Below are 16,250 nucleotides of genomic sequence, written 5' to 3'. Positions count from 1 at the left end.
TGACGTAAGCGAGTGCGACGTTCGTGACAACAGCTGTGTGCAGATCAACAATGGATAATATATTGAGTGCGGGAGAGAGTATGAGCATGCAGCGTTTAAAGCGTGGAAGTACTGACCTTACTTTGAGTTTGATTCCATAAAAAGTGACAAAAACATTAGTGTCCGTTGTGCGTGGGAAGAAAACTTCTTTTTACAGCGAAAAAACCTCCCCAAAACTTCCAAGCAAGCACCGAGTGCGCTACGACGTAATGGGGAATTCACAGAGAAACTTGCGGATTCTTCAACTGACCGCTGCGGCACACCTGCACCAGGGTAAACCTCCGCCTACCCCGCTCCAGCTTTACAGGTGAAAATAGAGCAACAGGACCGCTAGTGTTTGATTTTATTTATTTTCTGCTGTGTTTTACTTGCAAAAGAGACTTTTCCATTTGATTACATTTTGTATGATGGATTATGCAGAACTGGGCTGAAAAATCTATTGCTTTATCACCTATTCAGGTTGTAAATCGTGTTTTTAAAAGTAATTAATTACTTTTGAAAATGAGTAATCAGTAAAGTAACGGGATTACTTTTTTGGGGAAGTAATTAGTTACTGATTACTTTTTCAAGTAACTTGACCAACACTGGTGACGAGTCCACCAGCATGAACAGATAAGCCTCTTATGACTCTTAGAATGACCATAATTTACAAAAATAACTTATTGTTCTATTCACACATGTCACAGACATTGTGGTGGATGATCTGCTTCAGCTCATCTAAGAGCAGGTGTATGACAAAAAGGTTAGGTTCTGCTGATGCACAGCACTGGTATTTGCCTTTTCCTTAACCAAATAAGATGCATTCAGATGTAACATTGCCATTTTTCACCAGCTTTCCCCCCTGTGCTGCCGTCATGAAGACAAGATCACTTCTGGTTTTAAAACATCCACTTGCATGAAGCTCATAAGATACTTACTGATTTTTCTCCATCTTCATCTTCTTCATCTTCTTTACCTTCTCCAACAGTATGTGCGTAAGTGCAAGTAAAGGAAAAAATGTCTGATTTTTTTCTTTTAGAATGTAATGTGTGCTTTCACCTGCTGTTTCTAGTATTTGATGGACAAATAAAATCTCATACTTGAGTTATTGAAACTCTAGTCAACAAAACAGGTTAATAATTATTTTAAAAAACAGTGAATCTTCTTTAGATCTAATGAAAACCTCTTTGGAGGTCGCCATTATGCATGAAAAACCCAGTCAAAGGAAAACAACAGAACCATTTCTGTTTTGTTTGTGTGTTCAAGGCTTTATTTTCAAAGGAGATTTTGTACCAATCTGTATTGTTACTCTGTAGCCACTGATTTGTGCAATCAACATCTACTTCACAAGCTACTCTACTTTTTCTGCTAAGTAGAGAAAAAATGGGCAAGAAACGAGTACAAATGCAAGAAATTGAGGAGTGGATGTAACATAAATATATTTAAAAAAATTCTGTGTTAAAACATACACATATGCTGTAGATGTCGATGCAACTACAACTACAACTGCTGTAATTTTGTGTTCAAAATCACATTTTTAAATGCCAGATGATTGACAAGCAGTGTTGTTAGTTAGCGCCTACCTTACTTTTTGTAAGTGCGGTGATGCAATGCAGGTTTTTTTTGTTTTTAATTTTGTACAGGGAACCTATAATGACAAAAGTTTCAATCATATACATGTTTCAGATTCCAAGAATATTTGCACCTGTCAGAATAACAAGAACAAGAAACGTCTTTGCTATTACCAAGGAGAGAAAAGTCAACAGAACGATTTTGAGATGGTATCAGCAATGACAGAAAAAAAAGGAAAACCCAGAAACTTATCTCTATGTTAAGAAAAGCTTTATGCATTAAGAACATAGCTCAAGGGTGTCCGGGTGTGTTAGCGACTAGCAATTTCTTTCAGAGATAAAGACAAAGGAGTGCATTTTAATCAGTCCAAGCCATTATGAACTCATAAATATTCTGAGGTTGAATTGATAATATGTAACATATAATTTCATCTGTTTTCACTGTAGGATAGGTGAAGCAGGTGAGGGATACTCTCTGTCAAACCCTGTGATATTTATCATGTGTTTATTTCATCTCAGTGGAAATGTGATGCTTTCAACCTGAGTGCTGTTGCTCACTGTGGGTTTATTATTTGATCAGTGAAGTTTGAGTGGACTAACCAGATTGATTTTAATGGTAAAGATTATTACTATACTGGGAGCATGTGGAGGACTAGCATTCAGTCGTTGTGCAGAAGTTCGATGTCAGTCCTGCTGCATCCAGATCTGATCCATTGATATTAACACAGAGTAGTTTAGAAGCTTGTGAAGCTATTAGTACATTGTCAGTGTGCATCTCGGTGTAGTTCTTTATTAGCTTTAGTTGTGCCTTGGTTTTTTGTGTTTTTTTTTTTTTTTCACACAGCTGAGGTTATTTTTAAGGACCAGCATCACACTTAACATGTGCTCAAATGAAGACTCAAATAGAAAGTCGTATAGTTCATTTGTGCTTGCCAATTCCCAAAGGAACATTTTAGATTTTTTTTAATTTAATCACAGTATCACCTAAACAAGTGCGCACAATTTAGAGTCAAGTTATTTTTTTTAAGCCAGGTTTATCATTTTAGTTTTGTTTAAGCCCGTTGGTATGTTTAAAAACTGCTACACTGCCTAGTAACTGTTGCTTTCTGGCTAATTGGCCAATCATACTTTTTTTAAATATTTTATGAATTGGTTTAGATGAGAAAATACCTGCGATTTGTTTTTTATATGAATGGCATACATAACAAAGTGATTCGTTAGAACAAAATGAAACAACAATAAGCTTTCTAATATGAGCACAGTGTTTGCCTGTTTAGCACAAAGGAAATTGTCAAATCTGATGATTCTCTTTGGTTCATATTCACTTTATACTGACTCACCATGCCCATGTTAAAATTCATAGGACAGTCTTTTTAATTCTGTACTTTATGTGTCTGTAGACCACTTGGCACTGTCCACTTGGTGCATTTATTCTTGTCTTGCTGTTACAACGGTTACTAACCCCTTCATTCTAGTTATTGTAATAAAATGTTTTGTATATCCAGTTAAATAATAAAGATCAGGGCTTCAGCATTTTAGCGTATTTTCCTGTTGTCATTTTCCTCTGTATACATACTGTCATCAGTTCCCTGCTGTAAAAATAAATACACTTTTTCAGTGTTAATATTACCAAAGTCTTTGTAGATTAAGTGTGCCTGATATGTCACCACAATGTTGAAGAACTAAACTGTCAAAAAGCAAGTGGGGGACTTTTATATTCAGTGTACCAGTTGGATGAATAATAGATTTTTAACACTGTGAGCAAAATTTATGTTGTGTGGGGAAAGAGTACTTTCTTTTTTTTTTCTTTTTCTTTTTCACCCAAAATCACCCTGAGCCTGACACTATTTATAGTGCTCACCAGACTTATTTGTCTGGTGAGCACTATAAATAAATCTTGTACTACTTAATAACCATTTATGCCTCTGTGTGTGCTTCCTCGGCCACTCAACCAGTCCTTGGACACATAAACGTTCACTATATATGTAACAGTTTAGCCCAAAAAAGGACTTTTAGTCATTCATCATTTGTCACTGTTTATAAAGTTTCTAAGCTTGTGCTGAGATCTTAAAACAAGCTCACTGTTTTACAAACTCTTGATGTTGTTGATACTCCAAATAATAAAGTTGCGATGGGTGCATGACTGTTCTGAAGGATAAATAGTTTATAGCAGTGTTTAACTACATTCTTGTGATTTCTCACAGACGATAAAGTGGGCTTTGTTCTCGGTGCTGTTGGTTCCCTCTTAGCACTCGTCACTGTGGGAATAATAATCAGTCTACAAAACAGGAAACAAAAAAGGTGAGATGCTCATGATTTGCTACACATGAAAATCAGTATTTTTGTGCTTATGCCACTAAAAGTAATATAGGACACAAGAAATATAAAAAAGGTATGGCAGTGTTAGGAGTCACAGTGCTCTTCACAGCATTAGCAGCAGTTCTGCTGCAGCTTGATTTTCTGTTTCTCTTAATTAGATTTTTTTTCTATGAAAAGATGAATTCTCATTTTTTCACTGGATTCTTTTTGATTTGAGAGGTACAGTGTTGGTATCCACCAAGTTTTATTGTGTTACAACAGTAAGTTTATGTTTATAGTGTGAAAAAAAGGTAAGATTACTTCACTAAAAAGTAAGAGTAAATGGAAGAGCATGTTTCTACTCTACCAGTATTCAGACTTTATTCTTGATGTCTGATTAATTAATTTGTATTGTAGTTCCTAAATATTCCTTTCTATTGTCTCTGAGTCTATTTAGAGTTCTTGATTTCTTTCTTCTTTTTCTGTGTCCAATCTGTTCTAGCGTCCGTGTTCTGTCTTCAGTGTCATCATGTTTGTTTACCTTCAGTCTTGCTAGTCTGTTATCTCTGTGTTTACTCCTTCCCTGAAGCTAGTTTTGAGTCTGGAATCTGGGGCTGTGTCCCAATTCAGGGTCTGCACGCTTGAAGTACGCGCACTACGCATACTACGTACGGTGCGTACTATAAGTACGAGAAGTGCGGAAGTGAGAGGCTTGTGAAATGGGACGGTATACGCTTCGTCGCGCTGTTCAGGTTGCCTAGCAACCATGATACTAACCAGGAGACACGTTACATACAGCTTTGTTTGACAGAAATGAAGGAGAAAAATGTTTTGTTGGTCATTCATTTTTGTCATGACATCACGACACACCGTCGCAGCGAGAGGGCGTCACCCGTCACTATGGCAACATAAACAAAACATAACTGTACAAACAGAACCCCGAACAGCCCTGACCCACTACAATATGCTGCTGAGAATATAGCCCAGAAGAAGCGTATTGTATAGCTTTTATTTTGGAAAGAGCCATTTCTCTGTAATAAACTCTCTTTTCCAAAGATGAGTGATTCCTCAATCAGATACAGGGCTCGCAAAATCGCTAGCCCGATGTCCCGGGGCTAGCGATTTTTCCAGTCGGGCTACCAAAATCTATCTCTGCCCTGCCCGTCGGGCTATTGTAGGAAGGAAAAAAATATGCCAATGATTTTGCATTCTTTCGGAAATGTAGCTGGGTAATTATGTCATTGGCATCGGTGAGCCACTGTCAATATGTGACATATTGAAATCGCGTTTGAATTTGCGCTTGTTTTTTTGCTTTCACTTTGCAATCACGCGAACTGTGTATAGAGAGCGACAGCACTGATCTGTGAGTGATGATAATTTGTGCACCAATTCCTCTGACATAGTCTTATTAATCGTTAGCTTACTATGCAAACATGACAAGTGAAATCTCCCGCAGCAAGCTTAAACATGTGAGAGGTTGATCGCGCAGAGAATCGCTGAGCGTTATGTGTGTGTGTGTGTGTGTGTAAAAGCAGCAGGATATATATTTTAGTTCTGCTGAGCCAAATAAGAGAGGTCAGGGTGAAGAAGTGACAGCCAAAGAAAAGCTTACCACAAAACGGAGAAGTTATGACAAATCAGACTATAAGGCAAAAAGAAAGTGCAGCTTTATGGTTTCATGGACAAAATAATTTCTGTGGCTGCGATATGATGAGCTATATAACCGGGGCTGCACATAAGTGGTCCGCAGGTGCGCATTCGCTGTCAAAATTAAAAAAAAAACGCGCACAAGATATGAAGTTGCAACGCGTGTTTGTATACATAAGATTTTCTGGAGGAGGACAGACTCTTTAAGTTTAGAACTCTTAAAGATGTCGAAGAAGCTCCTTTAAGCAATTACTTTGGTGTTCCTCCACCTCCAAACAAATGTCAGAAGGAGTCCGAACCACAAAAGAAGCACGTATTCTCGGAAAAGTGGTTGCAGGAGGTGAGCTGGCTTCAAACAAATGATGAACGCACAGAGATGTGGTGCAGAATGTGCTGTGAAAATCCCACTCTAGTGGACAAAAACAGTGCTTTTTATATGGACGCAAACGCGCGTTGCAACTTCTTATCTGGTGCGCGTCTTTTATTTTGACAGCGAATGCGCACATGCGGACCACTTATGTGCACCCGTGTAAATAACATAATGTTCTGCCGGGTGTGTTGTTGGTTTTCTCTCGATTTCTGAGTCGACAAGCGCCTTTGTTACTGGGACCAGTCATTTTAAGAAAGGCCCCATTAGAACCCATGAGAAATGCAAGAAATGCATTATTGCTCAGTCTGCAATATCTTTCCCAGAACAAACACCAATTGCAAATAACATACTAAAAATAAACCTGAAAAATCTGTTTAGAACAGCGTACTATGTTGCAAAGAGTGAACTACCACTGGCAAAATTTAGCAGTCTTTGCAAACTTCAAAAAGCAAATGGCCTAGATCTTGGTTCCACTTGTCTCTTACCCGTGACTTCAGTGGAAATTTCAAATTCAGGATCTGACACAGACTGATTCATGTCCTACACAGTTCTTACAAGTTCATAGAAATTTCTGTTCAATTAGAACCAAGTATTTGAGTTGATGATTGTAATTTTTGTACAATGTTGTAATTTGTTTTTCAACATTTTTTGATTAATGTTTTGTTTCCTTTACAATATTATACTTTAATGTATAATATTGTAACGGAAACAAAACAGGAAACAAAACATCAATCAAAAGAGTGCTCTCTTTTTTATTCGGGCTACTTAAATTTATTTTGGGCTACCAAAAACTGAAGAGTCCCTGCCCGAAGGGCTACCAGGGATTTTGAAATTTTGACAACCCAGAGATATATTTATTTTTTAAATTACTTTTGTTTCAGCAACATTAAATTTAAAAACTGTACTTTTGAGTTAAAATATATATTTATAATTTTAATAAATGACAAATTAAAAAGGCATGAACATTTTTTTTGTATCGAAAAAATATCGAACCGTGACACCAAAGTATCGAACCGAACCGAACCGTGAATTTTGTGTATCGTTGCACCCCTTGTCTGTCTGTCTATCTATCTATCTATCTATCTATCTGTCTATCTGTCTATCTGTCTATCTGTCTGTCTGTCTGTCTGTCTGTCTGTCTGTAATTATTAAACATTCGCACATAAATAAGTTACGTCATATTCACTACTTTTGACAGTTCACTCTTCGGCCGCTCCATCTTATTAGGGAAATGCCATATACATAAATGTAAATTTCAAAACTCAACCCCATCATTTCATTTGTTTTTGATTGAAATTGAATATTACTTAAACTCTCTTAAATTAACTTCCAATAAAAAAGGTTTATCATTGATTGAAATTCATTCAGAAAGGTTTAACGAATGAGCTGTCACAACTTTCAAGTACAAAGTTGTTATGAAGTCTGTCACATTTCCCCCCTTTTTCTTTTTTTTCTCCTTTATTTATTTATCCTTCTTATTTCATTGTACTGTATATTGTTACTCTTATTTGCCTTGTATGTCTACTGTACAAACTGAACTGGAATGACTGACTGTTCACTTTATAATTTCAATAAAGTTTGGGGGGGAAAAAAACAACCTCTTCGGCCGCTCGCTTCTGCCGTATTTTGCGGCAAAATTATCCACACCCACCGCTGCGCTATGAATTGTGGGATATATGGGACCACGAAGCGTGCACCGGACCACGCTTGATATTTGGGGAAATCGACGGCGCATTTGGAGTATGCATTTGAAGTACACTTCGAATTGGGACAGCCGTCGTCGCGTGGCGGTGACGTAACCGCACTTAAAATGCGTACTTCAAGCGTGCAGACCCTGAATTGGGACACAGCCTGGGTTTCTCTGTCTGTTGGTTTCCTGTCTTATTTTGATAGTCTCTCATCCTGTGAGCACTGAGTTAAGTTCTGTTTGCCCTGTTTCATTAGTCTAATTTAGTTCACCTTCCTGATTACCTCATGTGTATATTTAAGCCCTTAGTTTCCTTCTGTCCTTGTTGTGATCTCTTCAATCTCCGTCCGGTTGCCCTCACACACCCATTCATACAACCACTTTCTTATCTGTGCTTTTTCTGCCTAACATTTGTATATATTCATACTGTGATGGATCTGTTGGAGAGCAACTTGTGGTTAGTATTTTGCCAAAGGATATTTAGTATGCAGACGTGGATAGAATCACCATGACCTGTGCTACCTGCTGAGGTACAGCCACTTCTCAGGCATGCAGCATGTCCCCTTTATCACCACATCATGGGACCAGACGGCATTGTTGTTTCATAAATACACAGGATAATAATTTATTTTTTTCTGTCAAGGTTGCACAATAATTGTGTCCACTGTATTTTACCAACTGAATACTTTAAATTTGCACTTGCAGTAAATTTAATATAGCCTGAGCCTGAGACCCTGCATTCTCAAATGGGGCTTTTGGTTTTTCAACACCTTGTAGTTGATTGTGCTCTATAGTGTTTTATATTTGTTAAGCCATGTAAGGAAATTCTGACTTTCTGTCCTAAGAGAAAGCTTGGTTTGTATACTTATCAGATCCAAGTAATCACAAGCTGACAGCAGAAAGCAAAACTTGGCTCTCAGGATGATAATGCAGAGAAAACACTGCAGCTGATCAGTAAGATAAAATTACACTAATAGCAGATAACATACAGAATACATGCATGCATGTCTAAAAACTATGGTTATCTCTGATCTGTGTCTCTCTTTCTGTGTGAAGCAGCAATGCCAAGGTCTCCTCAGGTCAGGCACACTGTGAATTAAGACATAACTATTGCCTTGTTTTTGTTTGGTAGGCCTCCAGCCATAGCCACCCATATATCTTTCACTCAGTCTTTGATGAGATTATATGTTTGAAGTTGGAAGTTCTTGTCATCTTGTGCAAACTGGTACATAGCTAGAGGTCCTCTTTCCCTCTCATTTCCTCCCAAGTCACCTTTTTGCTGTGCTAGCAGAGACATACAGATGCAATGAATCCCACCTGCTTATTTGATATTCAGCATGTCCCAGCCTACTAAACGTTACTCATAAATTTTCTTTCTGATCTGATCAAACCCATATACCCTGCAGAATCATGCAGTCCAGAGAAACAAGAGGCTAATAGTAGTGCTTGCTCCTGGGCATATACAAGCAAATTAAAGGCCTGTTTTATGGCCTCGTAGATTTCATTTGGGCTTTCCCCCACTATAACTATGGCAAGGGAGGGGAAAAAAGATGGATATTGGGAGTCAAGAGCCGCCTCCCGCTTCCAGCATCACTTGGGGCAGCGACTTGATGAAACTACTAGGTTTATAAGTCACGAGGGCAGGGAGCGCGCACACCTGCCCTCTCTTCTTGAAGTCTTGATCATAGGAGGCCAGGTGCAAAAAGATATGATGAGTGTCAAAAGGTCTGCAGATGTGAGTCAGGTGATCTCACACATACAGCATGCTGGTACACATACTGCAATTGGAGACCTAAGGTGCATACACACTAGAAAAAATACAAGTATGCTTTGAAAATTATGCAAACTTAAATTGATTGGTTAGAATTCCTTTTTATTGAAAAGAGCGGAATTTTAAATGATGTACAAAATACTGAGCCAAAGTAACTGACCATGGCTTAATTTATCCATCAGTAGAGAGTTTTCTCACTGAAAATAATTAATCACTACAAGCCTCATCCATGGTGGCCTGTTGTTATAGCCAAGCCATAACCCTGTTCTTTACCACACAAACATTAAAAACCACATCACATATCCAGCACGCTCACACTATTAAATTAGTGATTTGAAGTTAAACATTAACAGTCCTATGGGTCTTAGCACTCACCCATGTGGAACTGTCAAAATAGTCAAGTATATGTTATTAAACAACTAATTCTCAAAAAAGCGCAGAAAACTTTTAAGTAAATCAAATTATAAAACTAATAGAAATTAGGTTTAATTAAACATTTAATTTAAGGACACAGATTGTTTGTTTTATAGCAAATACTACTAATAATATAAAGTTTTTCCATATGCAGTAGCCCAAGTGTGTTGAGACACCTTATACATTCACATGCATGAAAAGTCTCCTACGGACAAGTGCAGACACATCGATTCCTCTTCAACATCTGAAGCATATCAGGATGGAAGTAGCTGGGGTCTTACCGTATTTCAGATCATGCCTGGGTTGTGTGTCTGGAGGAAAGAAGCAGTGAAACTACACAGCTCTGTGTGTGCATGAGGCTATGTGTGTTTGTGTATACAAAGCTCGCAGAGCTCCTGAGCCTCTGTTCCATGTGTCTTAGACCTGCAGGGGTACTTTCCGCATCTAGGGTTACTTTGCAGGTTTCAACAGGTTGACTGGCAGCTCACCACAGTAGTAGGAAAGTCATTACACCATATGATGTGAGTCTGTGTTTGTGTGTCTGTGTGTGTGTGTACTGTGATGTCTTCTCCACTTCTGCTTTATGACACATCAAAAAGGTAGAGGGGTGTTTGTCTGAATGTGGAAAAGGGTTCAGAATAGATTTAAGGATTGATGTGGGAAGCACATTTAGAAAAGAGAAGTAAACCGTCTCAACACCAAATTGTAGGAAACTCTGGTGTCTCACTTATGCATCTGAAAATATGACTTAAAAATAGCTCTGAATTTGGGAGGTTTCTTCTCTGCTTCTCATCATGAAATTTTAATCACAATCCAAATGTTGACATATCTAAAATGACTGTCTGTATCCCATTAGGTGCACCTTGCTACTATCTGGCCTTTAAGTCTGACATCATTAGCCGTTTCTGGGTCCAAACTCCTCTTCAGGTCCCAAAGTCAAACGAACACTGCCACATGTCTGAGAGTTACAAACTGTATAAATTCTTTCACCTTTAATAAAATGATCAGTGTGGCTGCTCTACCAGGTGTAACAATGAAGTTTAACATCCAGGCATCCATGAAAACAGAATTTATTCAATTTAACAGAGTTAGAAATTAGCAGGAAGTTAGCTCGCTAGTTTCCACCTCAACATAATATACCACGTTCTGACTGAGAGATTTCTGAAAAATTAAGACGTACAGCTCTGCTATGCTATCACTGCCGGCATAAATGAAGACAAAACTAAACAGCAGTGACGTTTGTAGGGTTACTGAAGTTGGGTTAGCTGGTATATAATGATGTGCTACGTGGTGGCTAGCTACACAGCTGTGTTAGCATAATATAAACACATTAGCACAGTGAAGCTGGAGGATGAATGCTAACTTTTTTCCACTCGATAAAAGTTAGGGACAAATGGAATCGCATGGCAGGATGCTGTAAATGGACCAAACTTCAGTCAGGAGAACAACTGAGATAATCCATCCACAATACGAAGTTAGTCATTAACATACTGCTGCATGGGCTGCGCTGTAGTTACATCGTAAGGTTTTAAAGACTGAGCTTTAAAATGAATAGTGGTAATAAAAACCGAGAGAGGCCGACAGTGATCACTGACTTTTTTAGGGACTTGTTCAGATTAAATATAACAAGATACAAAGCATTAAAACATGTTAAAAACACAGCAGCCTCAATAAATGCAGAGTAGTTTGGATCCAGAAGCATATGTCATCACCGAATTGTGTCAGGACTGCCATATTTTCTGTGGCATAATTAAACAAAGAGTTGGAAACATTTATTTGAGATTTTGCTGTAAATTGACATCATACTATCACACAGTTGGTGCAGATTTGTCAGCTATGCAAATCTCTTGCTCCAGCACATCTCAAAGGTTTGACTGAGGTCAGTTGACCGTGGAAGTCATTTAAGTTCAGTGAACTCACTGTCATGTTTAAGAAACCAGTTTGAGATTATTTCAGCTTGGTTCGTGACATGTTACGTATGATGGAAGCAGCCATTACAAATGTGTCCCTGAAGGGATGGACACAGTCAGGAACAATACTCGGGTAGGCTGTGGCATTTAAACAATGCTCAGCTGGTACTAAGGGTCCCATTATAATTGCTGTGCAGTGCCTCACACATCACACCATAAACCAAAGTTGATGTCAAACTGCTTGTCGCTAGCTCCCAATTTAGAAGGTCTTGCACCCCTGGATTGTGGTAACCCCTGCGTTGTGCAACCACAGCAGGTATACTGGGCCTTAAGAGGCCCGAAGTATGCCAAGAAATGTATGCCAAGGTCTCTCACACCACTACACAACTACTGCTACTAGTGTGAACTATTGATACAAGGCAAGATGGATCCATGCTTTCATGTTTTTCACACAAGCTTTACTGTCTGAATGTTGCAGCAGACCATGCACTTTTCCAATCTTCTATTTTCCAGTTTTGGTAAGCCTGTATAAAGTTAAGCCTCAGCTTCCTGTCTTTATCTGACAGCAATGGCACTCGGCGTGGTCTTCTGCTGCTGTAGCCCATCTTCTTTAAAGTTCCAAATGTTGTGCATTCAGAGATGCTCTTCTGCATCCTTGGATTGAAAAGAGTAGTTATTTGAGTTGCTGTTGTCTTTCTGTCATTTTGGAAGCTCCATTGTTCTGATGCTCGGCTTAAATTTCAGCAGGTCTGCATGATTAAACACACTAAGTTGCTGCTGAAAAGATATTTGCAGTTTATCACGTGTACCTAACAAAGTGAAGGGTGAGTGTTTGTGTTCTTTTAGATTACAAAAAAATTGCTCAGATATTGCCAGCGCAGATGCTGGAATAACTTACTGATCTAACCCTGAATAACTACCGAAGTATGAATGATGATCTGTGAATAGGACTTAAAGGATGGGTTACTATTTTATCAGATCTCCCTTAAAACAATACTCATCCACTCAACATCCACGTTTTTAAAACTAGGTTTAATCTTTCTGTTCTTCAGAAAACAGTTCTTTCGTAATGCCCTTCCAGTCATTGTGGGATCAAATCCAGTCTTTTTAGTACAAGTTTCCTTCTTTTCATCAAGTTCAAATGATCCCAATGAGCCCTAAGGTCAAAAACCACCTAATGCTTTACTACTGTAGTTTATGTACCACAGAAGGCATAGTACAGTTTCCTTTCAACATTTATTTCCTTGTTTTATAAAAGCTGCTTAATAAAACACCGTCAATAAGAGCAATAAAATGCTTTTATTATGAGCCGAGTTGAAAATAATGCTTGCCCTGCTGCAAGGTCACCACACAATTTACTCGCAGTTAGTTTTGATTAAACAAGTGTTCTCTATTACTTCTACTACTCCCATGAAGCTGCAGGAGAAACAGTCTGGAGGGCAATGTTTTTCCCCCCACAGTAACTTTGGAAAGATGACAATGATCATCTTTGAAATAACAACACACCCAAAAGGGATTTAGGATGAAAATGTGTGTTTTTCTTGTTTGTTGGTTGCTTTTCAGGTCTCACTGTTTAATTTTGTTTTAGCAGTTTGTTCAGTGACTACCTCTTTTATCTGTATTTCCAGAGAAAGGAAAGACAAACCAATCCAGATGGTGAACCAACAGCAGCCTTGCTAAACTCTCAAAGTCCTTTTGAATTATGGATCAACCATATCAGCAATGGCCACAAATATGTTCAGAGCTGAGCATTTGGAAACCAACACACACAGTTGCACTACAGAATAGGACGGCGCTCTTCTCTTGACCTGTTGACCTTATCAAGAAAACCTCAGGCGTTAGGCTTTCAGTCTGTTGTTTGGCCTCGTGTTTTTCTTCTTGTTTAGGTTGGAAAACCTCCAGGTTGTGGTAAATGGTGCATGGGGTGACGATTGAGGGAACTGAAGAAAAGGAAAAATGCCATGATTGTTTTTATATCCCAGTTTTGCATGACTGAACGCCCGATCTTTGCTAGAGAGAGAGAACTGTGTAAACACTACATGGACATATCATCATTACAATCAACACTCCCTTCTCCCGTTCAGTTTAAAATAGGACCAGATGTGTTCAGACTCATGTCAAATGTGAAGTGAACCTGACCAGTTTTTGGTTGAAAAACTTTGAACTCTGTTCAGCCTACGTGTGGGCTGGTAGCCTTCAGTCAAACGAAGGGCTTTGCTGAGTGACTGAGCCAGAGAAATCCGCAAATGTTACATAAAGGTCAACTTTTTGCACTCTGTCAACACTTGCTTTCTGAATCTTTGTGTACACGGAAGACGTTTGCCTTCAATGCTTTAAGAAGCTCTGTGAATTGTGGTTAATGTTTTTGAAATGTTGCCTTTAAACTAAACTAAAACCTTACCATATTTTAACCGTAAACTGAAAATAATGCAAAGAAAGAAGCTTATTTTTATGCCAAATCCTTTAATGTGAACTTCTCCCACTGGAAATCTTTGAACTACATTATATATCTGTATTTGAAAACAATGATCGAGTATCTATAACTCACATAAAAAATCAATAAATCTAATGTTGTCCCATGGTTTTCTAGTTGTTTCTCCTTTATATGTGTACACTACTGTTTAGAGCTCAGAAATAAAAGAATCGTCCATATTCGCCCCAGCAGCATGCCTCATCGGACAGACCGTCATCTCATGTTACCCCACGGTCTTCTCCTCCACTTTGAACCTGACTGGCTTCTCCTTTTCCAAAACAAAGCCCTTTGGGGGGGTAAAAGGAAACACAGTGACAGGGTCCCCTGTGGCTGATCTCTGCGAGTGATAGGTGGGGGTCCAGCTGGGGTAGAAGAAGGGTTTCTGTTGAAGGCTAATTGAAATAACCTGGCCTTCTGCACATGGAAGGCTTTGAAGTTTTTGCTGCATGTGAACGCTGTTTCCCGAATAGCAGTTGTGCAATGATGTATCTATTACTAGCTCCTGCAAACCCTGGCTATTACCGCTCTGCTATCCCTCAAGGACCCTATCGTTTTTCACATAAAGTCACATTAATGTTTCCTAAAAGCATAAATAAGTACACATGTTCCAACTTCCTCGACTTTGTTACCTGGTAACAGGTCCTGATACTCTTACAAAGGTCAAGTAAACCTCCCAGTGTGTCGATGTCTGGGGTCTTTCTGCACTATCAGCTCGGATTTGACTCACTTGCTGTATAATCTCCTAACTGGGTGCAAATTTCCCTCCTTTCATGTGTCAGTCAGTGCTTACAAGAGAGGCAATGGAGCAAGCCTGTTTGCAGAGTCAGATGCTGATTAATTGCGTATGGATGAAAGTAGAGGTTTTTCATCTCAGTGGGGGCCTGTTCTAACCCTCAGTGTTTACAGTCGCTTAACATCTCAATAACCCGCCGTAATTAGTTCAATCATATTCAAACACAAGTAAATGCTAATGCACTCTGTGCAAGCTTGTTGCTTTCACGTGGGACTTTTCTCATTTCTCAGATCTGCTCTACATCCCTAGATTATGAGGAAAGACTTCTGAAGTGGCTTTTGGATGAGGCTTTTGTTTTGGGTGTGCTTTTTGTTTCATGTCAACTGCAGCTTTGCAGGTGTGCTTTGTCCCTTAACTTCTAATGCCTCGTAGCTGAACAGCACCTTCTGATGTTCTCCTAATTTTAAGGCGTACGTTGAAATAAAGATTGATTTTGGGATTAAGGTGTTTGCCCAAACACAGAGTTTTGTCACTGGCAACGTGAACACTTTACGTCGAAAAGAAGATTTTGGAAAAGTCGTCTAATCCTAAGATGGATAAAAACAAAAGCTTTGCTTTTTATATTGCAGTTATACTATATTTTTACATTGTCTTTTTACAAACATGACAAAATCCTAAAACCAACAGGCAATTAACAGACTAATTAAAAATCATCTTACTATCAGTAATTTACTTGCATCTGTATGTAGCACAACCACACAAAAGCTTGAGGTCAATTGGAAAGGCCCGTGATTTTGAAGGAATTATTCTTGTTTTTATGTAATATATTTAATATATTATAATTATAATTATAATAAAAATATATCAGAAATGTTGTAAATGCCAAAACTGTATAATGGGGTCTATAGTTTCAGGCCTCTGTGAAGTAGTTGATTCTCAAATCTAGAGAGTGAAGTCCCAGTTTTGTTTATCAGTTGTGCACCAGTGCCTCCCACTTCTATTGCTATTCTGGTTGGAACCAGTTTGTGCTGTTTTATGGAAGGTGTAGTATACACAGTTGTAAGAAGTCTTTTTTTGGACAGTTTTCCACATGAAATAGCATCCCCTTTTTTGGCCCCCATATGAAGAGTATATACAGTATATCAGCGGTCCCCAACCTTATTTGCGCCACGGACCGGTTTGTGCCCGACAATATTTTCACGGACCGGCCTTTAAGGAGTCGCAGATAAATACAACAAAATAAAACTAGTACTGGTACCAAAAAAAAGACGATTTATTCATAACACACGTGAAAAGACCCAGGAAAACCGAGTTAGTTTGTTACGATAACAAAATAACGCTAAAAACCGATAAAAACC

General features: G+C 38.6%; 1 protein-coding gene across 3 annotated transcripts in view; it reads left to right on the top strand.

Annotated features, from left to right (window-relative positions):
* susd2 (sushi domain containing 2) overlaps positions 1-14,267 on the top strand; it is a 31,680-nt gene extending 17,413 nt beyond the window's left edge. For 2 of the 3 annotated variants that reach the window (XM_085476218.1, XM_085476217.1), the window contains exons 13-14: positions 3,794-3,890; positions 13,315-14,267. In XM_085476218.1, the coding sequence (XP_085332344.1) occupies positions 3,794-3,890; positions 13,315-13,366 (149 nt within the window). In that variant the 3' untranslated portion in view covers positions 13,367-14,267. The remainder of the gene's footprint in view (positions 1-3,793; positions 3,891-13,314) is intronic. The other variant, XM_085476219.1, reaches the window with a different exon arrangement.
* Positions 14,268-16,250: the final 1,983 nt, after the last annotated feature.

The sequence above is a fragment of the Copadichromis virginalis genome, linkage group LG12, assembly GCF_057382275.1.
Source record: "Copadichromis virginalis isolate Kocher_CV1m ecotype Utaka linkage group LG12, C_Virginalis_male_GT1.1, whole genome shotgun sequence".
In the NCBI taxonomy this organism is placed as follows: domain Eukaryota; kingdom Metazoa; phylum Chordata; class Actinopteri; order Cichliformes; family Cichlidae; genus Copadichromis; species Copadichromis virginalis.
This window is presented reverse-complemented; position numbering and strand designations above follow the sequence as displayed.